The 27,427-nt window shown below is 40.7% G+C and overlaps 1 protein-coding gene across 4 annotated transcripts; it reads left to right on the top strand.

Annotated features, from left to right (window-relative positions):
* Nucleotides 1–463: 463 nt before the first annotated feature.
* Nucleotides 464–27,259, top strand: SETDB1 (SET domain bifurcated histone lysine methyltransferase 1). 4 transcript variants are annotated; one of them, XM_051992706.1, is made up of 22 exons: nucleotides 489–722; nucleotides 3,950–4,219; nucleotides 5,393–5,544; nucleotides 10,149–10,183; nucleotides 10,877–10,976; nucleotides 11,913–12,038; nucleotides 12,861–13,062; nucleotides 15,833–15,906; nucleotides 16,713–16,903; nucleotides 18,114–18,243; nucleotides 18,908–19,046; nucleotides 19,157–19,315; nucleotides 20,191–20,796; nucleotides 21,270–21,386; nucleotides 22,489–22,658; nucleotides 23,343–23,968; nucleotides 24,655–24,683; nucleotides 24,782–24,914; nucleotides 25,287–25,452; nucleotides 25,950–26,161; nucleotides 26,519–26,607; nucleotides 26,760–27,259. In XM_051992706.1, exons 2-22 carry the CDS (start codon nucleotides 3,960–3,962, stop codon nucleotides 26,875–26,877), a joined length of 3,834 nt encoding a protein of 1,277 aa, XP_051848666.1. In that variant the 5' UTR covers nucleotides 489–722; nucleotides 3,950–3,959; the 3' UTR covers nucleotides 26,878–27,259. The 4 variants fall into 4 exon arrangements, with proteins under 4 accessions (XP_051848668.1, XP_051848666.1, XP_051848665.1 ...); XM_051992705.1 differs by having other exon boundaries at nucleotides 18,075–18,243; XM_051992707.1 differs by lacking the exons at nucleotides 489–722; nucleotides 3,950–4,219; nucleotides 5,393–5,544 and adding an exon at nucleotides 5,680–7,303 and having other exon boundaries at nucleotides 18,075–18,243.
* Nucleotides 27,260–27,427: the final 168 nt, after the last annotated feature.

Here is a 27,427-nt window from a genome sequence, read left to right as displayed (position 1 = left end):
AGGAAATAATTAATATAGGGAAGGCCCTGCTGTACAGATAGCTTCACTCCGGCACTGCTCTGGGTTCTATTTGGATATGGGCAGAGGACCCGGGGAGGGGGGGTGAGTCCGCGGCTTAATCGTGCCCGGGAAGCAATCCCAGCTCTGCCTGACTGATCCTGAGCAAATTCCTCAGTCTCTCTGGCCTCAGTTTCTTCCTCGGTCAAAAGACGAGGGGGTTATTCGCGATCTCTGCACCACGCCAGGACGCTATAAATCCAGTGGGCAGCTCCGGAGAGGCAGCGTCTCCTTTAAGCCAGGTCCCGCCCCTCAGCTTTGCCCCTCTCTTCCAAAAGTTCTGCCACGCCCGCCCCTCAGAAAACACGTGGGGCAGCCGCCTCAGCCACCGAAAATAGCTGCCGAATCGTAGCAGACGCTACGCCAGCGGGGTTTGAGCCAAGCCGGCCACCATCTCCGGGACCGGAAAAGCATAAGGGACGTGCATCCGGCGTCCGTCCTGCTTTACGTTCCCCCCTCACCACCACTCCTCCTCCCCGACCCCCCGCTCCAGCCTGCTTTTCTCTTATCCCCTCAGCTTGGGCTTCCCTCGCAGTCCCTGCCACTGCTAGCCCCGAGGCGTGAGTCTCAGTGGTGGGAAAGAACTGAGGGGCGGTTGTCCGGCGAGCGTGGGACGCTGGGGACCGGGGGAGGAATGGGGAGTGGAGCAGTTGGAGCCTGAAGAGGTAACTTAAGCAGGGACCGGGCCCGGGGGGCTGCACTCGCGCTGGGCGCGCCGGGCCCCTGGGCCGGGGGCAGCGGGAGGGCGCGCGTGGCGAGCAGGCTGCGGGGCGGCCGAGCCCTAAGCCGCTTGGGTGAGAGAGGGAGTTGACAGGGCCCTGGGGCCCTGGGAGGAAAAGGGGGAACTGTGGGGGGCAGGGGGAGGTGGAGAACCGGGTGGACCACGTGACTGGTTTTGCCCAAACTATTTTAATTGTAAACTTGGTCTGGAGCTCCTGGTGGTCTCTACCTTTAGCACCCTGGATGTCGCCCATCCCCAGCCCATGTGGAGGGCCAGGCTGGTTCCCGCCACCTTTCCGCATCTTTCTCTTCTCTTGTAGTCGTTGCTTTTTTTCTGGGAGTGCAAACCTTTTAGTCCAGTCGAGACTGCTTGTTGTGGTTAGGGAGAGGGATTATGATATAATCAAAAGCCAAATTCTAATAAGTGCTTTTTGATTACGGGTCTAATTATCAATGAAAGATGTTCGAGAAAGTTATGCCCGTCCTAACAAAAGTGAAAGCTTTTCTTAAATATTATCTTACACACTATGAGGTGTTTACTATTATGAAAACTGATGGTTCAGTGTCACTCTGTATAGAAGCATCAAATGATGTAAGTTGTGCTTTTGCATTATGTATTAAAGTTTTAAAATACGAAAAAAATAGATAAAATCCCAACTTCCACCTGTTGAGACAGATAACCTGATTGTAACACACTTGCTTTTCTTTTTTTCCCAATAGTATTTACTTTTCTAAATACATGCAAAGATAATTTTTAATATTAACTTTTGCAAAACTTTATGTTTAAAATTTTCCTCTATCTCCCTCCCCAAGACAATAAACAATCCAATATAGGTTAAATGTGTATAATTCTTCTAAACACATTTCATATTTGTTAATTATGCAAGAAAAATCAAAGCAAAAGGGGAAAAAACTTAGAAAACAAACAACAAAAAGGTGCTTTGATCCACAGTCAATCTCCACAGTTCTTTCTGGATGCAGAGGGCTTTCCATTCCAAGTCTGTTGGAATTGATTTGATGTACTGAATTAAGAGTCAAGTCCATCACAATTGATCATCACATTACTGACATACTTGCTTTTCTTATTCTCACTGGTCACTTAGGAACTAAAACTTCATAGGAAAAAAAATCCTTTTTTATTAAATGAATGTATCCTTTCTTTAATTGCTTGTGGTGCTGTTTTAGTTGTTCTCCTACCCCCACTTCCTCTTCAAAAAAAAACCCAAAAAACCCTCAAGAATTGATAGGCTTATGGGTTTACTACCAGAAACTTGCCATGACTAGAAATGGACTTGATTTTTGTTTTCTTAGACCTGTGATTTACTGAGATTCAACCTAACGTCTTATTTTTTTAAGCTTTTTATTTTCATAACATATGCATGGATAATTTTCAACATTCACCCTTGCAGAACTGCAATTCTTCTAAACACATTTCCATATTTGTCATGCTGTGCAAGAAAAATCAGAACAAAAGGGGAAAAAAACAAGAAAACAAACAACAAAAAGGTGAAAACACTATTCTTTGATCCACAGTCAATCTCTATAGTTCTCTCTCTAGAAGTGGATGGCTCTTTCCATTCCAAGTCTTGAAATCCCTTGAATCACTGAATTGTTAAGAGCCAAGTCCATCACAGTTGATCATAACATAGTCGTCTTGTTAGACATACTTGCTTTTCTTATTCTCATTGGTCACTTAGGTACTAAAACTTCATAGAAAAATCATCCTTTTTATTAAACGAATTCATGTGATGCTGTTTTAATTGTTCTCTACCTCCACTCCTTAAAAAAAAAAAAAAAAAAACCCTCAACAACAATTGATAGTCTCATGGATTTACTACTAGAAACAAACATGATTTTTGTTTTTCTAGACCTATGATTTACTTCATACTGATTCAACTTGTCTTTTTTTTTTTAATTAAAGCTTTTTATTTTCATAACACATGCATGGATAATTTTCAACATTCATTCTTGTAAAACCTTGTGTTCCAAATTTTTCCCCCCACCCTCTCCCCTATATGGCAAGTAATCCAATAGATGTTAAACATGTGCAATTCTTCTAGCAAACAACAAAAATGTGAAAATGCTATGTTATGATCCACATTCAGTCCCCCTAGTCTTCTCTCTTCATGTAGATAGCTCTCTCCATCACCAGTCTATTATAACTGGCCTGAATTACCTCATTGTTGAAAAGAGCCAAATCCATCAGTGTTGATTATCACATAATCTTGTTACTGTGTAAATATTCTAGTTCTGCTCATTTCACTTAGCATTAGTTCATGTAAGTCTCTCCAAGCCTTTCTGAAATCATCGTACTCATTTCTTATAGAACAATAATACTCTATTATATTCATGTACCATAACTTATTCAGTCATTCTCCAACTGATGGGCATCCATTCAATTTCTAGCTTCTTGCCACTACAAACATTTTTACACATGTAGTTTCCTTTCCCTTTTTTATGATCTCTTTGGGATACAGGCCCAGTAGAGACACTGTTGGATCAAAAAGTATGCACTAATTGATAGCTCTTTGGGCATATCAACTTAAATTCTTACAGATTTGCCTGGGCCTCTGAGGAGTTAAATGACTATGACTATGGCCACACAGCTAATATATGTCACAGGCAAGACTTGAATCCAAGTCTTTTGGACTCCTAGAATCCTTTATCTTGATATGTCTTCTACAGGTATGAATACTGATATGTATAGACATGACATGCCATTAAAATAAGATGTATGTATAGTCACTTTACCACTGTTTGCATCCATTTCCTCAGTTGTTTAAATGGAGGTGATAATAGCACCTACCTCACAAGAGTTTTTTTTGAGAGCCTAATGAAGTTATATTTGTAAAATTGCTTAGCATAGAGCCTGGTACTGTAAAAATGCTTACTCCTTTCCCTTCCACTATTCTAGCAAAATGGGTATTTATGTAATCTATAGGATTGTGTCCCTAATATTTTTCTGTGCTCTTTAATTCCATTCTGGTTTACCAGTCAGTTACTACTACAAACTAACTACTTCTAGTTCAGGAGATAGTGCAGGATTCAAAGTGAATTATATTTGGATTATCTGAGGATAGGGCTGGGACATGGATTTCCTAGTTAACTAATGGTCTTGGTTTGTTTTACAGTTTTCTTTCTTTCTTTCTTTCTTTTTTTTTGTCCTGCACAGAACCTCAGGCATGACCTCTTTTCCTGGGTGTTTTGGTTTGGGTGCTGCTGCAGCTGGGATGGAACCTCAGGAGATTGCTGAGCTGCAGCAAGCTGTGGTGGAGGAGCTGGGCATCTCTATGGAAGAACTTCGACAGTTTATTGATGAGGAACTAGAAAAGATGGACTGTGTAAAACAGCGCAAGAGACAACTGGCTGAGCTGGAATCCTGGGTGGTTCAGAAAGAGACTGAGGTCGCCCATGTTGATGAGCTCTTTGATGAAGCATCCAGGTAAGCATCAAATGGTCTGGGGAGAAGAGGTATCAGTATTATAGAAAAGCAACCACTAAGTGGCCAGTTATTTAAGTAACACCTGACCAGTTCACTAAGAGGTTGTTACTGAGATTAGACTCCTGAAACAAATAAATATGTATAGGACATTCAGGCATCAGAATAAAAGAACTTTTAATGACTTGAATTAATCTTCAAGTATCTCTGTGCTTTATAGTTCAGGGGTGAGTACAAAGGCATGGTCACCTAAGGTAGCTTCATAATTAAGTAGAGATCCAAGAAGATAGCTATGGAAATCTGCTTTCTATCTTTCATGTTATCGAAACATTTCATTCTAGTACAGTCAGTTCCTTGTAAATACTTTTTAAAAATTTGTATGTACAAATGAGCAACAAGAAATTCCAAGTTCAAAGTCTTTGTTCCTGCTTCCCCCTCTCTATCTGACTGACACAACTACCCTTTGTTCTCTAGTTTAGAATATCAGGAGAATGACTGATCCAACTTTCTTTAAGTAGGTGTATTATAAATAAGCTATTGCATTCCAGTATCTGCTTCAGCCTCTTCCCCCACCATGGTACCCTTATTGGAACTCAGTTTTTCAATTGAAACCATTTATTGGTAAGGTATACTTGAAAAGAAATATCAGTCCCCTATTTCAAATACATTATGAATGTAATGTTATTGATGAAATGAAAGGATGAAGATGTTATTGAGAATAGTGTACTATGAAAGAGCATTGAACTTGATGTCAGAAGATCTGTGTTCAATAATTAGCTGTAATGTTTTATTGTAGTATAATCTTGGGCAAATCACTTAGCTTCTCAGAATGTCATTTTCTTCAAATTTAAAATGCTCACAATAATATTTGACCTATCTATCTTATAGGGTTCTTGTGATGAAAATAGGGGGTAAATTGTGAAACACTATATAAACTAATCATTATATGTAATCATATGAAAACTTAAACACCAATTATAACAAAATGCAGCATTTGTATAATGCTTTAAAATTTGCAAAGAGATTTACATCTGATCATTGTTTCAACAGGAAAATGCTTTTTGAATTACAAACATCTTACTTAAAAATTAATGACCTGTGTTTTTATGTGACTTTTTAAGGGCTTCCTCTCTACTACTATTTTTGGCTTTGACTCTTTTCCCTTTTTCTATTCAGGGCAGTGACTAACTGTGAAACTCTGGTGAAAGATTTCTACTCCAAACTGGGGCTGCAGTATCGAGAGAGCAGCTCTGAAGATGAAGCTTCTAAACCCACAGAAGTAATTGAGATTCCTGACGAGGATGATGATGTCCTCAGTGTTGATTCAGGTGAGGGACAGGGGCTAGGACTAAGTATTTTCAGGGTTATAGTGGGAACAAGTAATGGACAACCTTATTTGTATTTTATCTTTTAACTTTGTTTCGTCTTTCACATGCATCCCTGATGTGATTATTTTCTAATTATGTAAACATTTGTTTAGGGTCTTCTGACTTGGCTCTGTGCTAGGGGAGAATATAAAAACATACAAAAATAATATTTTTAAAGAGTTTACATTATATTGGAGGGATACAACTTTTTAAACTATGTATGGTAATTTAAGAAGGGGGAGAGCTGTGTATCTTTTTTTGTGTGTGAATGATGGAACTGAAAGTATGAAGAGAAGAGTGCTAGTAACAGCCTCATTGGGTGTCAAACATAGGGAACAAAAAAACTCAAAAGGTGGATTAGAAAAACGGGCAAACCAGAATAATGTCATGTCATTGGGTATCAAGAGAACAAAAAATATCTAGAAGTGTTTAGAGTAGCAAGTATTCCAGAGAGTGGGAGGAGAATGAGGATGGATAAAAAGGACAGTTGATTTTATATCTGGGGTATTTGTTTTCAAGAGGGAAGTTTTAGGGAATTGGAAAGTGGGAACCCAACTCAAGAGTTTAAGTATATCATGAGTAATTAGAGGTGATGAATTCAGACCCTTCATGAAGTAAGGGGAAAGTAATGGTATGATTGGGTAGTCAGAAATGCTGAATATGAGAAATTTAAAGAAATACAGATTTAGCTCATGCATTTATTAAACACCTGCTGTGTCAGCATTAAGTACTGGGAAGAAAAACACCAAAGTGAGACAGCCTCTTTCTTCAAAGAGCTTACCCTCTAACTTTTTTTTTTTTTTTTTGGTTTGGCAAGGAAATCTGGGTCAAGTGACTTGCCCGGGTCACACAGATAGTGTCAAGTATCTTAAGGCCAAATTTGAACTCTGGTCCTCCTGATTCCAGGATCAGGGCTGTCTCTAACATTCTTGTATCAGCAAGTGCAGAGTGAAATAAACAATTAATGACTACATTAATATAAACTAAAATAATGCTAGAAGGGTCCTGAACTCTAAATAATCAGAATGAGCCATCTCAGAAGAAAAGGTGATAAAATCTGCATTCCCCTCTCTTGACTGATTGGAGTGAATGAATGGCACAGAATATTTAATATACTGACAGCCATAGTCATGGTGTTGCTTGTGTTTGCTTTAACAGTTTTTCTTTGTTACAAGGGGAGAATTGTCTGCTATTGGGTCATAGTCATAAATGACTAAAACACAAAAACAAATGGTATAAATGTGAATTTTATTTTAACATTTTAAAAATTGGAGATGGAGGGAGGAGGAGATGATGCTAGTAGTTGTTGATAGCAGTACCAAGGGAATTTATTTTAAGGGTAAGGGAAAGCCAAGCCTCTTAGTGGTTGGAAGTGAAGGAAACTGAAGCTGTGAGGGAGAGATATAGGAGTTATTTGATAGAGTAAGATCCATGAAGATTTGGGACTGCTTGAGTTTAATAGAGGTAGAAGGGTTTAACCTTTGAGGGTGGGAGGGATTTTTTATACTCTCTGATATAGGAGAGAAAGAGGAAGAAGAGATCAGTGAAGACAGAAATTTTTGAGATAAAGAAGAAAGAAATTGAGGGAGCAGCTGTTGATTCATTCCTAAGGAGAGGCTTGGACATTGAGCATTGTCAGAGTCGAGAAAAATGTTAACATTTCCACCTGCGGTGTTAGTGATGCTTTATGGAAGAAGTAGGAATTGTTCCAACTTGAAGGGTGAGTAGTATTTGGATAGAGATGGAGATAACAAAGGAGGGCATTTTAGGTCAGGAAAATATTGTGAGTGAAGACAAAAACTTGGAAAAGCAAGTGGGATTCAGAATAAAACCATTTGGATGAAGCAAATAATTCATGGAAGAGGTAGTAGTGAAAGAAGGCTACCACTTCACGTACTTGAGGAATGACACAAGGATCCCTTATGATAAGTGGTATCTGAAAAAAATGGAAAATTGGCCAAGATTAAGGGTTCAGAACAGATTTTTGTATGAAGAAAATTGGCATGTCACCATTGCCACCAAGAAGTTTTTCTTGGCTCACATTTTCCAGACCTTGTTCCTGCCTGAACTAACCTTTCACACTTAACTCCTTCTTCCTTGTTTTCTAGTTTATTTGTTTGCTTTTCCTTCCCCTCAGATTGTAAGGCTCTCAGCAGGAGGGCCTGTGATGTATTTATCTAGCATACAGTAGGCACTAAATAAATATTTGCACTTGAGTGAGTTTTAGTTCTGTATTAGGATCAATTTTAAAGAAATAGAAAAGAGAAGAACTTGAATAATTACATCTCCAGCTTGGTTTCATGTGCTAATATAGAATTTTAACATTCTCTTTAAGGTTCTATTCCTCAGATTCCTTATCAAGAAATCTTAATCTTTCAATTACTGAGATACAGTCCAGAAAATCCTAAATGAAAAGGGTAATCAATTTACAAGCACTTATTAAGCAAATACTCTGAGGCAGGCACTGAGCTAACCTTAGGATATAAAGAAAAAAGGAAATTGGTTCCTGGCATCTAGTTTATTTTATGATGGTGGAAACGACATATTCATAAAAAGTTATCTGTAAAATATATATAACCTTAAAATGGCACATCTTATGTGTTAGTGGGCTTGTTGGCCTTCTGATTTGAAACCTCTTCATTTTTTCTGTTCTATCCTGTAACATTTTCAGGCAGCTCTTCAGTATCTATTAAGTGTCTGCTATGTGCAGAGCATTTTGCCATATTCAAAGATAGGACATAATCAGTGAGCTTACAGTCTAACAGATGACATGTATGTATTTAAATATGCAATGCTGTGACATTAATGTGCAATAAACCAGGTCAGAATAGAAATGAGAGAAAAAGTGCTTTTAGAGATTGAAGGAAGAGACAAGTAATTTCCTAATTAGGAAATGAAAAATGGCAGCATTTACTGTAGAGTATGGTAAAGTAGCAAGAGTGGATGATTTGCATTCTGAGAACCAGAGTCAGATCTCAGTTGTGCTTCTTTGATTGCTTGAGTGATGTGGAATAAGTCACGTAACCTTTTTGGACTTCAGTTTTATCCCTTGTAAAATTACTTAATTACTAAGTTTGATTAACTCTAAATCTATGGTCCTGTAACCCTAAATTGAATAGTTTCAATAAGTGGGGATGTGTTAAAAGGAAAAGCTTGGAGAGGAGATGGCTCTAGATAGAAACAGTAAATTAGGATTAGTCGTTTTCAGCTGTAATATAATACACACGTAATACTATTGTGGGAGAAAGCCAGATAGGCAAGAGGTCAGGAAAGACTTTAAATCCCTGGTCAAAGAAGTTAAAATTATCTGCTATATAATAGAGAGTTGCTCAAGAGAACTGTATGGTTCTGCACACATATATTGTATCTAGTATATACTATAATATATTTAACATGTATAAGACTGCCTGCCATCTAGGGGAGGAGGTAGAGGGAGGGAAGGGAAAGGTCGGAATAGAAGTGAGTGCAAGGGATAATGTTGTAAAAAATTACCCATGCATATGTTCTGTCAATAAAAAGTCATTATTAATAATAATAAAATAAAATAAAAAATGTAGCTGTTAACTTAAAAAAATTAATAATAGGGAGTTGCTGTCTCCACTTTAAAGCCTTTCTCCAGAGTCTCAGCCTGGTAGTGAGGTGATCCTGGGATTCTCTAAAAAATTTTGACCTGTGTTAATGGAAAGAGAATTCAACACATCTTGATCTTGGAAATATTAAACCAAATAAGAGAATTATTGAAGGGTTTTAAGTGAAGTAGTGTTCTGAAATCTAGGCATAGGAAGGTAAAATGAGGAGAGGCTGTAAGAAGACCAGTTAGGAGACCTCTGCAGGAGTGCAGGTAGGAAATGATGAGAGCTTATAGCAAGTTAGCAATAGCTAAAAATAGAAAAGAGGTGAAATCTGTAACTTTTGAAGGTATAATTAGCACAACTTGGTAATTAGTGACAAGGGAAGAATCAAAGGTAACACTGACATTTAGAGGCTGGGTAATGGTGAATGGCGCTGCCATTGGCAGGAGATAAGACAGATGAGTCACCTTGAGGAGAAAGATGTTTTCTGTTTCTGACATATTGAATATTAGTACCTTTAGATAGTAACATCTAGTAGGGATCTGGGAAGAGATCAGGACTAGAGGTATCAATTTGGGGATCTTCTGAGTAAAAATAGGTAGGAAGAGTCATGTGAGTAAATGAGTTTATCAAAACTGAAGAGGATCCAAGAAAGAAGCTTTTGGAAGACACCCATTTTAAGAACTTGAGAGGAGGAGGAACTGAAAAAGAATTGGTCAGAACATCAGGAGAAAGTAGTCCCTACAGAATCCAGCAGGCAAGATTCTCAGGGAGGACGGTGTGCTTAGCAGTATCACATGTCAGAGCTGAAGACCGACAAATGGAGGGTGCAATGAGAAAGGCCTTTGGTGAGCTTTTTAATAGCGAAGTTCTCTAACAGGATTGAGAATGGCAACTTCACTGCAAGTGATCGAAGAGCAAGTGGGCGATTAAGGTTAGTTTTTTTTATAGGAAATATAATTATAGGGATGTTTTTTTCTCTTAAACCCGCAGGTGATGCAGGCAGTAGAACCCCAAAGGACCAGAAGGTGAGTTAACTGGGAGGATAAGAGACGAGCATTAAAGAAGCTGTTAGGATAGGGTTACTCCGCACCATTTGAGTGCCTGCTGTTTGTGGAAACCTGTTCCAGACACTGTAGAAGACAGAGAAGCTTTTGATACTAGGAATTGGGTTTCCAGTTGGAGAAACAGCACTCATACCCATGGAAATGATGGAAGAAAGTTTACAAGTAGACTTTATGAAGATAAGTTGGGTGTTCAAGTGCAAAATAGTCAACAAGAATTGATTAAATGCTTACCACAAAGGAAAGCTAAAACATCATCTTTGCCCTCAAGGCGCTCCCATTCTAATATGAAGGGAGACAACTTGCAAATAATTATGTACATACAAGATAGAGAGTAGCTGGAAGATGTTCTTGGAAGTACTAGCAGGCTTTCAATGTGGGCTTTGAGCTCAGTCTTGAAGGAAGCCAGGGGAGTGAAGAGACAAGGATAGAGGCAGAATTAAGGAATGAGGAGGATCAAACAAGGTAAATCAGGGAAAGTTTCCTAGAAGAACTGAATTTTGAGCCAGGCTTGGAAGCAGAAGCATGTTGTGCCAAGAAGTTGGCTGTCCTGTTGACTCACTACAGCTCAGGCTGTTTAAAAGGCAAGCTAGTTCTGCACCTGGGGAGAAGATTTGCTGATTCAAAACTTTTGCTTCCCTAACCCATGTCCTACAGCTTCGAGAAGCTATGGCTGCCCTGAGGAAGTCAGCCCAAGATGTCCAAAAGTTCATGGATGCTGTCAACAAGAAGACTAGTTCTCAGGACCTGAACAAAGGTCAGACTTATGGGATGTAAAACCATTTGCTTATTGGCATTAACTTTGTTTCACAGTCCAGTCTGACTTATTTTCTATAGTGGTTTTTGAGTCTTAGTTGCCTTGCCACTGCTTTATGTGGCATATGGTGGCTCACTTAGAGTCATGGATTTTCCCTTTATTTACCTCCTGCAACTGGACCTTGGACTGTTTTGCAGAGCATGAAAACATTCCCCAGGGGAAAAAAAAAAAAAAAAGTATTGTTGACTCCTTGTAGCCAGGAAGACATACAGAACTTTTAGATAAGAATTTGAGATTATTTGTAGAATTTGGCTTTCTGCTCCTTCAAGGTAGCATTGGTAATTGAAAAACCATGGGGTTTGCCCTCTAGAACATGGGCTTTTGAATCTTTTTTTCTGTCAAGGACTCCCTTTGACAGTCTGATGAGACCTTAGACCTCAGAATAATATTTTTAAATACACAAAAAATACATAGCATTATAAAGGAAACTAATTCTATTGAAATAAAGATGTGATTTTTTTTTTTTAAAAAAATCATTTTCTGGACTTCGTGAAATCTTCATGGTCTCCTTGTTGGTATGTGGGTCCCTGGTGAAGAACTCCTGCATAGAAGTTAATCCCAACCGGGATGAGCCAGCAGGAGGCCAAAGGGCAGGCTTCCACTCCTCTCCCTTTTTCTTTTATCACCCCAGAGATGACATCCCCTAGCAGTGTAAGGTGATAATATCCCCAAGACATGGAGTCAGGAGGACCTGAGTTTGGATCTTTTAATACTTACCAGCTTGAGGTGACCTCTTTGATTTTGGAGCCTGTTTCTTCATCTGTCATATGGAGACAAAAAAGACCACTAACCTGACAGGTTGTTGCAAGTTTCAGATAAGATCAAAGATCTTGTAAGACTGAGAAGTGCTATATTGTTGTGATGATTCTTCCCTAGGGGCCTTGGGTCAAGTCCCTGTTGAGTTGAGTAAGGACGGTGACCTGGTTGTCAGCATGAGAATCCTGGGCAAGAAAAGGACCAAGACATGGCACAAGGGGACCCTCATTGCCATCCAGACAGTTGGTACGTACAGCCCAAAGGGAGGGAGAGTCAGTGGGCCAAGGCATTGTCTGGACAGGCAGTCCCATTGCTTAGCAATCCATTCTGCGTCTGCCTCTTTGAGCATTATGTGATCCTCTTTATAGTGATTTATAAGGGTTCCTAGTTGCCCTTCACATCAAATTAACCATCTAATTATGTTCTTCCAGACATTCTCACCAACTAACAAACTCCCTTTACCAGATATTTTTCCTGCTTTAGATTGTCTGTCTGCTAATCTGTCCTCTGGGTCCCGTAAATTTTCACTTGGTTCCTGTTTCTTTGATGTCATTCTACTTTAGGAGCTTTCTGCTCTCCTCAAGTTCTGAACTTCTTCCGCGATTTTTTCTAATTTTAGTTTTTCTCATCTCTACTAGCTAATCAAAATAGATAACTACTGGTTATTTGGCTTTTCAGTGTGTTCTCTTAAGCACATGCCCTACATGTGTTCTTTGTCCCTATTTAAACTGTGAGCTCCTTGAGGAGAAAAAGAAATAATCCCTATCTTCCAGGCTTTCTCTGTATCTCTGTCCAGAAGTAAACACAGGGTTGTAGTGTGAAGAATTAGCAATGTGATAAGTGGTAGAAAGATTATTGATTGCATTTGGACTGAGGGGACTTGGGTTCAAATGTCGGCTTTTCATCACTTAATTTGATTGGGTCTCAGTTGAGGTTTTTTTTTGTTTGTTTGGTTTGGTTTTTTTAATGGGTAAAATAAGATGAATACATGAAGTGATCTCAAGGCTCCTTTGAGCTCTATAAGTATAATTTGTGAATTGACAATTGATGCCTTTCTTCCTTACCTAGGGGCTGGGAGGAAATTCAAAGTCAAATTTGACAACAAAGGGAAGAGCCTGTTGTCTGGGAACCATATTGCTTATGACTACCACCCTCCAGCAGACAAGTTGTATGTAGGCAGCCGTGTGGTAGCCAAGTATAAGGATGGGAATCAAGTCTGGCTCTATGCTGGCATCGTGGCTGAGACTCCAAATGTCAAAAACAAACTCAGGTACTGGGAATGGGGGATTATAGAAAGAGGCAACTAGAAGATTAGCAGCTACATCCTCTAAAAAATTTCCAGTTTTCAGAACTTTCTCAGCCATATTCTTTTCAGAACGCTAGAAAACAGACAAAAGAATTTTCCTTAACATAGCATCAGCATTTTTATTTTTTTAATATATATATTTAAAAAGATGCTACATACACACACACACACACACACACACACACACACACACACAGAGTAGGGGCATTTCTAATAAGCTTAGGGTTGACGCAAGGGTGGCCTTCATCACCACTTGTTTGACTTCATGATAGAGTGATGGCTGTAGCAAGAAGGCAAGGGGAAAAAAACTGAGGGAATAAGCATCCCTCAGAAGAAACAAAATGACTTTTTCATAGATGAGATGGTGTAACCCTAAAGAATCAGCTGAAAATTTACTAAAACAATAACTTCAACAAAGTTGCATGATATAAAATAAATCCATTCATAAATAATCAGCATCTCTGTTCAACATCAATAAATTCCAACAGGAAAGGAGAAATTCCATTTAGAATAACTATAGAATATATAAAATATCTTGAGTATTTACTTACCAAAATACAGCTATAAAACATTATTTGTGAAGATAAAGACCAATCTATATGATTTGAAAAATATTAATTGTTTATTGGTAGGCCAAGCCATTATAATAAAAATGACAATAGTATCTAAATTAATTTACTTGGGGCCATGCTAGTCAACTATCAAAGGATTATTGTATAGTATATAGTTCCAGAAAAAGTAATAATGATATTAACATGGAAGGTAAAAAAAAAAAGTCAAGAATCTCAAGAAAAAAAATGTAGAAAAGTGGAAAGGAAGAATGAATAGATCTAGCAATAGCAGTTAAACTATGTGACTGAGCAATAATTATCAAAACAATTTGTATGGGCTAAAAAATTGACTATCAGGGAACAGATTAAGAGCACAACCAATAGAAGTAAACAAACCTTGTAGCCTAATGTTCAATAAACTTAAAACCAGTCCTTAAGGACTCTCTTTGAAAAAATTGTTGAGAAAACTAGACAGTAGTTTGACAGAAATTAGGGTTAGAATAACATCTCACAACCTTTTAAGGAAAATAAGCTCCAAATAGATAGATGACAGCAGTATAAAAAGTGACATCATAAACAAATGACCTGTCAGAGCTATGGATAAAGGAAAAGTTCATGACCAAACAAAGGATAGAAAGACTCACAGAAAATAAAATGGACAGTTTTGATTACATGAAATTAGTTTTTCCAAATCCATTAACAGTAAGATTCGAAGAGGAACCAGGAAAAAAATTTTACAGCAAGTTTCTCTAATAGAAATTTCATTTCCAAAATAGATAAGGAACTAAACTCAAATTTGTAAGTTTATAAAAAATAAGAAGTTAACAATTATAATTAATTAATTGTTGGAAGGTTTAGTTTTCAATGAAAGAAATCCAAGCTACCTATAGCATATGAGAAAATGCTCAAAATTACTAATAAAAAAATACAAATCAAAGTAATTCTGAGTTTTCACAGCACATCTGTCAGATGGGGCAAAGATAACAAAAAAAAGGAAAATGACAGATCTTGGAGGGGCTGCAAGAAAATAGGCACACTGCTACATTGTTAGAGTTGTGAATTGGTACAGCCATTCTGGAAAGCACTTTGAAATTAGACTTAATTATGAAACTGCATAACCTTTGATTGAATGATAGTCGGTCTATACTACCGAGAGAAAAGGAGAAAGAAAAGGTCTTATTTGCACAAAAATAATTATAGCCACTCTCTCTCTTTTTTTTTTTTTTTTGGGGGGGGGGGGTGGGGGGTGGGGTGTGGTGGCAAAGAACCAGACACTAAGAGAATGTCCATCAAATGGGATGGCTGAACAAATTATGGTATAAAAATGAAATGGAGTACTATGATGTTACAAGAAATGAAAAATGACTGTTTCAAAGAAACCTGGTAAAGAAAAACATATAATCTGATACAGTGAAGTGAGCAGAACCAGGATAACAGTTTATACTGTAATATCAATATTGTTAAACAATTCTGAAAGACTTAAGAACTCTATTCAGTGCATTAACCAAAAACATAATTTCAGAGGATCGATGATAAAGAATCCTACCCACTTCTCATGTCAGAAAACCGCTAGATTAATATACAGAATAAGAAACACATTGTTGAATATGGCCAGTATGGGATTTTGTTTTACCCAGCTATTCTTATGTGGGAGAATGGTTTTGTTTTGTTTTTCCAATTGGAAGGTAAGTTGAAGGGAAAAAAGAAATGCTTGAATGGGGGGTAGCTAGGTGGTACAGTGGATTGAGCATCAGCTCTGAAGTCAGGAGGACCTGAGTTCAAATCTAGCCTCTGACACTTAATACTTCCCTGGGCAAGTCACTTAACTTCAATTGCCAGGGGGAACACACAAAAAAATTTTTTTCAAAATAAAAGAATTAGAAATTTAGAGAAGGTGGCCTACCAGAGACGGTTTAATTAAATAGAAAAGGAATCCAAAAAGCCAGAGAGAACAATTAATCTTTTTATAAATGCAGAGATGTAGAGGAGCTTCAAGGGAAGAACTCTTAGTCACTGGAGTGGAAGGAAAGTCTGAGAACATTGGAGAAGGATGAGGGCTGAAGTATCTTTCCACAGAGAGCAAAATAAGCTTCATCTTTGGGCTAGAAGAATAAAGACTACTAGGGGATTATCTGCCAAATGTGGGGCAGGACCCTTGTTTTATTGTCATCTTTTATTTTTAGGTTCCTCATCTTCTTTGATGATGGCTATGCATCCTATGTCACACAGTCTGAGCTCTATCCCATCTGCAGACCATGTGAGTTCCCTTTTTCCTTCCCACCTTGTAAACCCTCTTCTTAAGTGACATAGTTGATATGTCTTTTTTCTTGGCTGGTTGTGGCCTCATAGTTCCACTCAAATTCTAGGAAATGTATTAGGTGCTAAGATCCTGATGATACCCTCTGTAAAGTCCTATCTTCCTAGCCAAAATGGAAGAAATTTCTGATACTGCACTAGTTACAGTGATCCATGTTTTGGAGGTAACTTAGAAATATATTATTTTGATCCTGATTCTTCCTGATGTTGCTCCCGAGCATGAGGAAAAAAATACTAAAGAGTTGTTTTATAATATCCTAAAAGTAAGGTTATGCCTGAGGAAAAGACTTTCCAAGGGTGCATTTCCAGATAATGTTTGATGGCAAACATTCATATTTAAAGGCCCTTAAAAAGATTGATGTAAGTGTTTTGTGTTTTTTTGGTTTGTTTTTTAAAATTCTATTTAGGCACCAATGTTACTTTTTTGAATTTGCTATCTGGCTTCTTTTAAATCTTTTAACAAAAGTCTTCATTTAAATTTTCCTGAAGGTCCATATTCAGGTGTATGATAGGAGTGAGGAATATGTGTACATGATTTGCATGTTTTTTGCACATATGATATTTGCATATGCTTACATGTGCTATAATCTATACCCAGTTTTTAGCTTAGTCCCATTCGATCCCTTAAAATTATGATTTATTTTTTTCTTTGTAATTTCTTTTTTCCCTCCTACCTTATAGAATCCCAGTTCTCCATTTCTCCTTTCTTCACCTACCCTTTAATGAGATCTTTTTTCTTTTGAACAGTGAAGAAGACTTGGGAGGACATTGAGGACATTTCCTGCCGAGACTTCATTGAAGAATATATCACTGCCTACCCCAACCGTCCTATGGTACTCCTTAAGAGTGGGCAGCTCATAAAGACTGAATGGGAAGGCACTTGGTGGAAGTCGCGTGTGGAAGAGGTGGATGGCAGTCTTGTCAAGATCCTGTTCCTGGTATGGCCTCATCCTAGGCTTGTGGGGAGGAAGTCATTAAGTGGGAGAGAAGCTAATAAGGGTCAGTGGGTATTTCACAGAGGCTCCTATCTCTTCCTTCACTCCCACTTGTTCTAGTCATTTATAGGAAGACTTCATTTCTAGCAAGAGTATCTTCGTAAGTTGATATATAGTAGTTTCTTTTGTGAAGGAAGTAGATGTAGATTCTGCCACTGGATAACTAGCTAATGGAGGAAACACAGCAGAAACAGGAGATAAAATTAGTAGAGACATAGATACAAGCTTGAATTCAGTACCGAGCAAACCATGTACTATTGATTCTTGTCATTTATAGGAGTTATGTTCTGTAAGTTGCTGCAAATGCTGAAATCGGTGAATACTAATTGTATTGCTTCTGAAGCATTGCTTCTAGGGGGTAAATATGGGGTTAGCTTCCTGTGTGCCTCTGGTCACAGCATTTCTGGAGTGACCTTGTGTACAGATGAGTGAATTTCTCCTTCCTTGATGCAGCACCTTTCCTCATACCTGCAGGAAGCTTATCTAATACACAACCTCAGCGGGAATATGTGCACTGTGCAAATCCAGCTTTTCACCACTGCACTTGTCTGCAGATTATCACAAGAGTGCCATGTACATCGATTTCGAGGTTTAAAATAAATTTTAGCAAGTAGGTAAATTCATAAATCCAGAATCTCTAAAAAAACAAGCGTCTGTTGTATATTCATTGGACAGTTAGTGCTTGGCTTGATGGCATGTGTGGCGTATCGTTAGATGTTTTTTCTCCCCTTTTAGAGCTTACAATCTAAATGCAGAAACAGGTTGGGCCAATAGGCAAATCAGTCATTAATACAATTTCTTGAGTACCTCTTGGTTATAGAGCCTTAGATAATACTGTGGAAAGATAAAAAGGATGGAGGAACTTGGGCTCCAGGGCCTAGGACAAGTATAGTTTAATTTGGAAAAACAAACATATGAAAAAATAGTTAATAATAATTACCAAATAGAATACAAAAGAATGCAAATTAACAGTCACATAAAATTATATTGTTGTTCCAGTATGGGACAAAATGTGATTTAAAAAAAGGGATCTTGCAGTGGTGAGGGATATAGGGATCATTAAAAGAAATTTCCTCAGAGGAAGCACCTTTGGTGTGCTCCCTACAAATGACAGGACAGAATCCGGCCTCTCTCCCTTCTCCCCCGACATCAGGATGACAAGCGCTGTGAATGGATCTATCGAGGCTCTACCCGACTAGAGCCCATGTTCAGCATGAAGACATCCACAGCTTCCACCCTGGAGAAGAAACAAGGGGGGCAGCTTCGAACACGCCCAAACATGGGTAGGTCTCGGAAGGGCTCCAGGGTCTCCCTACCTTGGAAAAGCGAGAGCATACAGAAAGATTCTATTTCAATGTTCTTGTCACTTTGCTTTCTTGACTCACTACAAATTGTTTTGTTTTTTAAGTTGTGACTGTTTTTATTGGTTCATCCACATATTATGAAAACAGCATACGTTTGTGATTATATCTGGACAGGGTTACAAATTGAGGTAATATGCTATAGAATGGAGTTTTTCTCTTAATGATGAAGAATCATTGTCAACAAGATCTGATTTGTTGCATTTTCCACAGCCAGTTTTTAAGCTTAGACTGGTTTTTCTCTGTTATGCAGCATACTTATGCCATCTTACATACTTAAAAAAAAAATCACTTGAATAAAACATAATTAAGGAAATAAATCCAGAAAGTACAAAATTCATATTGTATGCCAAAGTCCAAAACAAATATCCATGCCACTGGTCCCCCCTTATGTTAGCATGGGTAATAAAAAAAATTAGAGTAATAAAGAAGCATGGATAATTTAAAAATTAGAGTAATTCCATCCATTTTCCTGATCATGCTTCTGCTTCTCTCTTTTCCCTTCACCCAAGGGTACATTGTAGAGTAGGACACAAGTGGCACTAAGTGAAAACTCCTCCCTGGTCCACTTTCTTTCCCCTGCTAGGTGCTGTGAGGAGCAAAGGCCCCGTGGTACAGTATACTCAAGATCTCACTGGTACTGGAACCCAGTTCAAGCCCCTAGAACCACCTCGCACTCCCTCCTTGCCTGCCCCCACTCTGTCCCCTCAGGTGGCTGATTTGGAGTGAGTATGATTCCTTTTTGTTCTCTAGCCCCTTCTGGGCTTAGAAAGCTCTTCTTCCACTCTGTTCTCATTGTGGCCTTCTTTCCATGACCAGCTTTTCTCTCTCCCAGGAGTCTGGAGAGTCAGCTCGCCCAAGCACGGAAGCAAGTGGCCAAAAAGAGCACATCTTTCCGGCTAGGTTCTGTGGGCTCTGGCCATTCATCCCCTACATCCCCTGGGCTTAATGAGGCGGTCCCCGGTGGGAAGTCTGCAGTTGGCCAGACAGTGAGGTGAGATCAATCAGGAGCAACCTGATGGACTCTACACAGTCTGTGAGCTCATCAGCATCACAGCCTGAGGGTCTGTGGTATAAATAAAATAAAGAGGCAAATCAGTTTTTGGCTCAGAAAGTTCAGTTCAGTGGAAAAAACAAGAAGAATTGGGCACCCGTGACACAGACTGTGCACCAGGAAACGGCATCAGCTTTGAGGGATTAGAATGACCTGAGCCGGGAAAGCTCGTCTTGGGAGATTTCCTAGAGGAAGGAGATTTAAAGCAAACTTGAGAAGAATGGGTGCACCACAGGGATGGTGCTCAGAGCCCCAGGGGACCACCTCTCAGACTTGGGCTGGTGAAGGGGGGACGAGGAAGCAAGTTTGACTATCCAAGATGGGATGTTCAAGCCAGGGAATTTCAAGAAGTTGGGATGGTTGGATATAGGAGGGGGCGGTGGTGCAGCTCAAGATTCTCAGGAAGTTGTGTCGGCCTTTGTCAGACTCTGAAGCGTGGTACTTGCTGTGCAAAGGTGGCCACGCGTCGGGTAAAAGTTCTGGATTTGGAGCAAGGAAGACCTGAGTTCAAATCCTGCCTCAGACTTTTCCTAGCTGTGTGACCCTGAGCAAGTCACTTAACCACTTTCTGCCTCAGTTTCCTCATTCATAAAATGGGAATAACAAGCATCAGAAGGATCACATGAGATTACGCCTGTACAGCACTTTACAAACCTTAAAGCGCTATAAAATTTCTGATTTTAGTAGTAGTAGTGGCGGTAATAATAGACTCATATTTCTTCAACGCACCATGTTTGGTAAGGTGCTTTCCTTAGCAGCAACTCCTGAACTCCCATCTCATCTGGCTTCTCTCCCCACTTATTTCTTTTCATCAGATTAACACCAGGCTCTGCGACCCCTGGCCCAACTTTCCCAGCTTTTCATGGCATGCTGGAGCGGGCTCCAGCTGAACCCTCCTATCGGGCCCCCATGGAGAAGCTTTTCTACTTGCCGCACGCCTGTAGTCACACCTGCCTCACCCGAGTGAGGCCGGTGAGCAACGCACAGTACCGGGGCAAGAACCCCCTGTTGGTCCCTCTGCTCTATGACTTTCGGCGCATGACGGCCCGGCGCCGGGTCAACCGCAAGATGGGCTTTCACGTTATATATAAAACACCCTGCGGCCTTTGCCTAAGGACGATGAATGAGATTGAACGCTACCTCTTTGAGACAAGCTGTGATTTCCTTTTCCTGGAGATGTTCTGTTTGGACCCTTATGTTCTTGTGGATCGGAAATTCCAGCCCTATAAGCCTTTTTACTACATCCTGGACATCACCCACGGCCAGGAGGACGTTCCTCTTTCATGTGTCAACGAGATTGATACCACCCCCCCACCACAGGTGGCCTACAGCAAGGAGAGGATCCCGGGGAAGGGCGTCTTCATCAACACGGGCTGGGAGTTCCTCGTTGGCTGTGACTGCAAGGATGGTTGTCGGGACAAGTGAGTTGAGGGTGCTAATTATCTTCATTTCCCTCCTGGCTCTTCTGTCCTTTCTCAGACTTTTATTTTTCTCCTCTATTTTCTCCTTGTGATTCTTCATTCCCTTTCTTTTTATTCTTCCTTAACTGTGGTTCTGCCCTAAAGTCTCTGCTGGTATAGGAAGGAAATGGTGGGAGAGCTGGACCTGGATTTTTTTCTGAGTGACTATGGTAAAATACCTGCCTATCTCTGTCCCTATCTCTGCCTATCTTTGCTTCCTTCCCCCATCATTCTGAATTTATTGGCTTCTTCATCATTCTTTAATGTTTTATTATGCAATCTTTGTTCTTTCTGTGTGTCTCTTTCTCTTGTGTACATATATATCCTTCCCTTGAAGTAGGTGTATTTTTGTGTGAGAGAATCTCACCTATCATATAATTTGTAGAAAAAAGCCTCCCAATTTCATTCATCCACCCTTTTTATTCTGTGTCCAGGTCTAAATGTGCTTGCCACCAACTTACCATCCAGGCAACAGCCTGTACCCCCGGAGGCCAGATCAATCCTAACTCTGGCTACCAGCATAAGAGACTAGATGAGTGCCTGCCGACAGGGTAAGTGGGAAGAGGAGACTGAGCCTCAGACATGAAGGAGGCTACTGCTAATGGTTTTATTTTTCTTTGCAAAAATTTCTACTACAACAGACCCAAAGGGAATACAGAAATGGTTGCACTTTGCTTTTTGTTTTAAACAAACATTTATTAAATCAAACTGGATTCCATTATCTTTCCATTACTGAAAGGAAATAAAAGAATACCATTGGATAATCATGGGAATTTTGCTTTGAGGTAAAGGATGATCTGTTTCTAAGCTGGATGGTTTTTAATACATTTATCTTAGCTGGCAAGTAAGATTGTTTAAAAATGTATTTTGTGGAGTCAGTGCACTGACACTGGGGATTACCATAGGCAGAGTCCTGTACTAGATTGTTAGATACAAATGAAATACATAAAATAAGTTCCATCTCTTTAAGAGATTTACAATATACATCGACATAACATAAATACATGTCAAGACTTAGAAGAAAGCCATTATCCAAGTAAGTATAAAGAACATCTTTTAACTAGCATTCATAAGCACTTAAGGAGATATGAAACCAAAGCCTTATTGAGGGGTAATCAGGAAATTCCTCTCAGGGGAGAAGTTGAGATGGGTCTCAAAGAGAGATGGGTACATGGATTGGCAGGGAGGCCATTCTGAATGGGAACAAGGTTGAATCAACACAGAACTTACATCCTTGAATTTAAGGGTCTCAGAAAACAGAAGCCTAGGACTTGGGCAAATATTTAGCTAATGTCAATATGAAGGGAAGAAAAGTTAACTAGTAGTAATGGTTCTTTTTCTAAGAGTTAATCTGTTGAATTTTCATACCAGAGAGCTAGAAGGCTAAGTTCTAGCACTTAGATCTTATAGATAATTAATTGCAGCCATGATGTTAAAAATCTAAACAATTGCAACAGCAGGCTAATTAGCCAATAACTCTTCATTAGATATCAACATTGGCCTTTGACTAATTCTTCTGCTATAGTGTTAGCAGCTTTGAGGTCTCTGTCCATTGCATGCATTTTAAAACAGAAGCACCTTTGGCAATACAGATTTGTAACTGTGATTAATGTTGTAGAGATCATGTTGTAATAGATTTTAATCTCTTCACAGGGTATATGAATGTAACAAGCGCTGCAAATGTAACATCAACATGTGCACAAACCGCTTGGTACAACATGGGCTACAGGTCCGACTGCAGCTCTTCAAGACCCAGAACAAGGGCTGGGGCATCCGCTGTTTGGATGACATCGCCAGAGGCTCCTTTGTCTGCATATATGCAGGTTGGTGGAGTGAGAGAGATCATAGACTCTTGGGATTGGAAAGGATGTCAGAGACTGTTAATTCAGCTACAAGATGTAAATGTCATTCCCAACAAGCAATCCCTTAAGCGCAAGAACAATTTAGATTCATGGAGAGAGACTACTCAATTGTCAGACCCAGGAGAATAGAGGGGGGCCACAGCATCTCCTTACCCAGAGAACTTGTGTGAGATCTGTGGTTAGGTGAGTTGGGTTGCAAACTCTACTGGACTAGGGACAGGAGTAGATCAGTGGGAAGATTAAGACCACAAAAAGCTAAAACTGGTAAAAGCGAATGAAATTAAGATGTCAAATAGGTATTGCCCAATTGACACTGGTGAGACCTGTTTGAGGGATATTAGAATATTTTGTTTCCCTTAGAGAAATCTCTTAGCATGAGAGAAACATTACTTCTCTGGACATGGGAGAAGAGACATGAAGAAATAAGAAGAGGAAGGGGAGGAATGTTAGATTAAGATTCAGAGACTCTCCCCAATCCCATATTAGATCATGGTTTGTTGTCAGGGATGGATGACAGCAGCTTATTTTGGTGGATTTGGGGATCCTGGTCAGTGGAGAGATGGGGAGGAGTGGAATGAATTTGCTGAAGATGACATGATCCCTTTTTCAAGGTGCCTTTAATTAACCCCCTTGTTTTCCATCCAGGCAAAATCCTGACTGATGATTTTGCAGACAAGGAGGGTCTGGAAATGGGGGATGAGTACTTTGCAAACCTGGACCACATTGAAAGTGTGGAGAACTTTAAGGAAGGCTATGAAAGTGATGCCCCCTGCTCTTCTGACAGCAGCGGGGTGGACTTGAAGGACCAAGAGGATGGCAACAGTGGTACCGAGGACCCTGAAGAGTCCAATGACGACAGTTCAGATGACAACTTCTGCAAAGATGAGGATTTTAGTACCAGTTCGGTCTGGCGCAGCTACGCCACCCGGCGGCAAACAAGAGGCCAGAAAGAGAACGGGACGTCAGAGACGGCTTCCAAGGACTCCCGCCCCACTGACTCCGGGACCCCCCATCTTTCTGCCCCTCAGACTTCCATGGGGGGTTGCAAACCTCCTTCCTCTGAGGACACACCCAAGAACAAAGTGGCCACATGGCTAAGCTGCAACAATGTCAGTGACAGTAGCTTTGCTGACTCAGATAGCCGCTCCTCCTTCAGGACCAGTGAAGGTGGAGATGGGAGGGCTGGGGTAGGCCGTGGGGATGGAGAGAAGCCCTCCAGTTCAGGGTTAGGGGTCAAAGAAGAGGGGGATATCAAGCCATCCAAGAAAGAGGTGAGTAGGGCAGAATCCAACAGCTTTGGGGGTTTTCTGTGTGTAGTGCTGATGCTTCACATGGTCAACTCTGAATTGTCATGGAGGTTGTATACTTTGTGGATAATTTTTAGCAAATGCTTAATATAGCCATCTAGCTTTCCCCTCTTACCCAACTGGATTGGCCTAGGTTGCCATCTCCCACTGTCAGCTGAATATATTTCCAGGAAATACGATTCATTTTAATATCATCAGCAAAACATTAGCAAGAGAAATTACGTGATGAATTTCAAAATTGTGTGAATGGTCTTTTTTATTATCTTCTATTTGGGGTCTTCCATCCCCTATCAATACCATCCTTTAGCAGGGAGAATGAAGCATTGACTATATGTAGATTCTTTTGTTCTCATTAAACAGCTTCCATGTTGGGAGTGGAAACTGAAGCCCAAGGCCAGTTGAGTCTGCTCTTGGCCACTAAAGTTCTTGCCAAAAGGCTAGCCTTTCTGAAGCCTTCTCTCCCAGGAGTGCTGCTGAGCCCGCCATGGCCATGACTAAGATGCAGGTCTCTCCATCAGCTCTCTGCCTTGAGGCAGCAATAGCCCCCACCCAGCACTGCTCCTTGTTCATGGGGAAGGGGGGAATGTGGGGAAACAGGGTATAATTGTGGGGGGAAAAATTAACTTTGTATTTGCTGCTTTATTTTCCAGGAATCTGATGAACAGAGCAAGACTGTGTTGTAAGTATCTTCTGTTACTAATTCTCTGTTTCCAGATCTATCCTGCACCACAGTCTGAAGATGAAGACCAATTCATCTCCTTCTGTTTTGCCCACTAGGCCTAGTGAAAGTTCCAGGACTTTTGGATACAACCCATCCCCCTTGAAGACTGAGGGTATCAAGGGCCCACCTAGCAAGACCAATACGCATCAGGCGCGGAGGCTTGTGGGGCCTGCACAAGCCAATCCTGATGTAAGCCATGTTGCCAAGCTTCTGTCCTCTCCACGATTCTGCCAGTCTCAGTCCTAAGGCCAGGAAGAGCATTTTTACCATCTCCTGGTCTTGATGATTTTGCTAATTGTGGGGAGACCAAGGGTTCCTCCTTTTTTTCCTGCATGATTCAGCCTTCTTGCCTCTCCCCCCAGGGCTCTAACTTTCCTCCTGCTTTAGAATCAGCCCCTGGTTAATCCCACCCCACATCCATTTTCCAACTATTAATTCATTATGGAGACCTGAAGCAGAGAGACAGGTACTTGGGTGTGGAAATGAACCCAGATTTCCCCAGCCCTAGCCATTCCTGGAGAGATAATAATCAAGTTTCGTTAACTCTGTTCCTTCTGCCAGGATGTTCTGACATTATCCAGCAGCACAGAAAGTGAGGGGGAGAGTGGGACAAGCCGAAAACCTGTAGCTGGTCAGGCTCCAGCCACAGCAGCTGACAGTGATGACATCCAGACCATCTCCTCTGGCTCTGATGGAGAGGATTATGAAGACAAGAAGAACCTGTCTGGTACTTTGGGTGAACTTAAGGGGTATCTATTTAAAAAGTTTTAAAGGCTGAAGTAGAGTAGGCCCAGGGCCTAGGAGTACTGAGGCCCATCTTCCCAGCAGTTCATGTCACATACTTTTCTTAGTTTATTAACTCTCCACCAGTAGCTATTCTGTCATATTGCTGTAGCTTTACCTTAAAAAAAAATAGCCCATTTAAGTTGTTAAGCATCCCAGACTCTTTCTTTCTTCAGGAAAATGAACAAGCATACCTGCAGGGAGGAGCAGGGAGGGGATAATAACAGCCGATTTCTATGTACTACTTTACTTTGCACAGTGCTTTAAACGTATTACTTCATTTGCTCTCCATCCCAAACCTGTGAAGTCAGTGTCCATCCAACGGTCACCCAGCTGCTGCCAGAGTTGGGATTTAAACCTAGCTCTTCACTGGCTCTGGTTTGGGACTTCCCTGCTGGGCCAGGCCATGTCTCCAACCTTCATCTTTTCATTTCACCACAGGCCCAATCAAACGGCAGGTGGCTGTGAAATCTACACGAGGTTTCGCTTTAAAATCAACACATGGTATTGCTATAAAGTCAACCAACATGGCGTCTGCAGACAAGGGTGAGAGCGTACCTGTTCGCAAGAATACACGCCAATTCTATGATGGCGAGGAGTCTTGCTACATCATTGACGCCAAGCTAGAAGGCAACCTGGGCCGCTATCTCAATGTGAGCCTCCCTTCCCCACAGTCCCAAAGGTCCTCAATACTGGATGCCCTAAGGACCTGGAAATAAGCCCGCCCAACTCCCTCATTCTCTGACCAAAAATCCCACCAGCCTTATTGGGCCTTGTTACTTTAACTTGGGAGTCCGATTTGGCCCTTGCCTTGTTTCCAGAGAAGTGTTTTAGCTCAAGACATCTCAGCAGCTGGCTGTCTCCACCAGCTCTTCCTCTTACTACTTGCCCTTTTGGCTCTTACCATTCCCTTCTGCTCTGTCCTCAAGTCCAACTGTATTCAATGTTCCTACCAAAATTGTGGCCATTCATTCTCCTTGACTGACTTCATCCTGTTTCCATACCCACAGCACAGCTGCAGTCCCAACCTGTTTGTCCAGAATGTCTTCGTTGACACCCATGATCTTCGTTTCCCCTGGGTGGCTTTCTTTGCCAGCAAGTAAGAATCAGGGAGAAATAGAAGGGGTCTGAGCTTGGCAGAGGGAACTAAGGTGGAAACTCCCCAACTATGTTCCTTGGTTTGTTTTTTGGCGTTTTTACCTTTGAGCTGGAAGGGCTTCAGAACTTTCCTGTACTTTGTCCATTTTCCAGGAGGATACGAGCTGGGACAGAGCTGACCTGGGACTATAACTATGAGGTGGGCAGCGTGGAGGGAAAGGAGCTTTTGTGCTGTTGTGGAGCCATAGAATGTCGAGGACGACTTCTTTAAACTTCCCTGCTGCATTCAGGATCTTCCGAGGCATCTCAAACCACCTCCCTATCCATTGGACTTGATCCCTCCCCTGCTTCCTCCAGTAGATAAAAATGGGAACCCTGCAGTTTGAGGGTTCCTTCCAGTGTGGTGCTATCAGGCAGGGCCCATCCCCCAGCCCACAATCTACTCTCCCAGCATGTTGGTTTGAGGAGATCACAGCTTGTGGACAGGGCCCTTCCATTCCTGCCCCATCTTCTCTTTCCCCTCTACTGCATTCATGTAAGTATGGCAGTTCTCATTTGTCCCCAAGATGGGGATTGTTTTTCCCAACCTCCCCTCCCCCTCACTCCCACTTTGTATTCTTCCTTGAAAATCTTTTAACAAGGAGGTAAATCTGTGTGTCTCTGGTTTGATTTTTCTTTTTAGTTCCCTTCTCCAGACCAAGGGAGCCTGTGATCCTATCTTAGTTTGTTGTTCTTGCCCAGACACACTGTTCTAAGTGTCTTGGATCATCAGTTAGTCCTTTCCTATGTTCACATGCCAGGTGAATTTTGAGGTGGGCAGA

The sequence above is a fragment of the Antechinus flavipes genome, chromosome 4, assembly GCF_016432865.1.
Source record: "Antechinus flavipes isolate AdamAnt ecotype Samford, QLD, Australia chromosome 4, AdamAnt_v2, whole genome shotgun sequence".
Lineage (NCBI taxonomy): Eukaryota > Metazoa > Chordata > Mammalia > Dasyuromorphia > Dasyuridae > Antechinus > Antechinus flavipes.
The sequence above is the reverse complement of the archived record's forward strand: the minus strand, read 5'-3'. Positions and strand labels throughout refer to the sequence as shown.

Coding starts and splice junctions, on each gene's coding strand:
- SETDB1 (XM_051992705.1), top strand. CDS start 3,960: ATGACCTCTTTTCCTGGGTGTTTTGGTTTGGGTGCTGCTGCAGCTGGG. Junction 13,063..15,832: donor AATGTCAAAAACAAACTCAG/GTACTGGGAATG, acceptor TTTTATTTTTAG/GTTCCTCATCTTCTTTGATG. Junction 23,969..24,654: donor TCAAGCCATCCAAGAAAGAG/GTGAGTAGGGCA, acceptor TTTATTTTCCAG/GAATCTGATGAACAGAGCAA.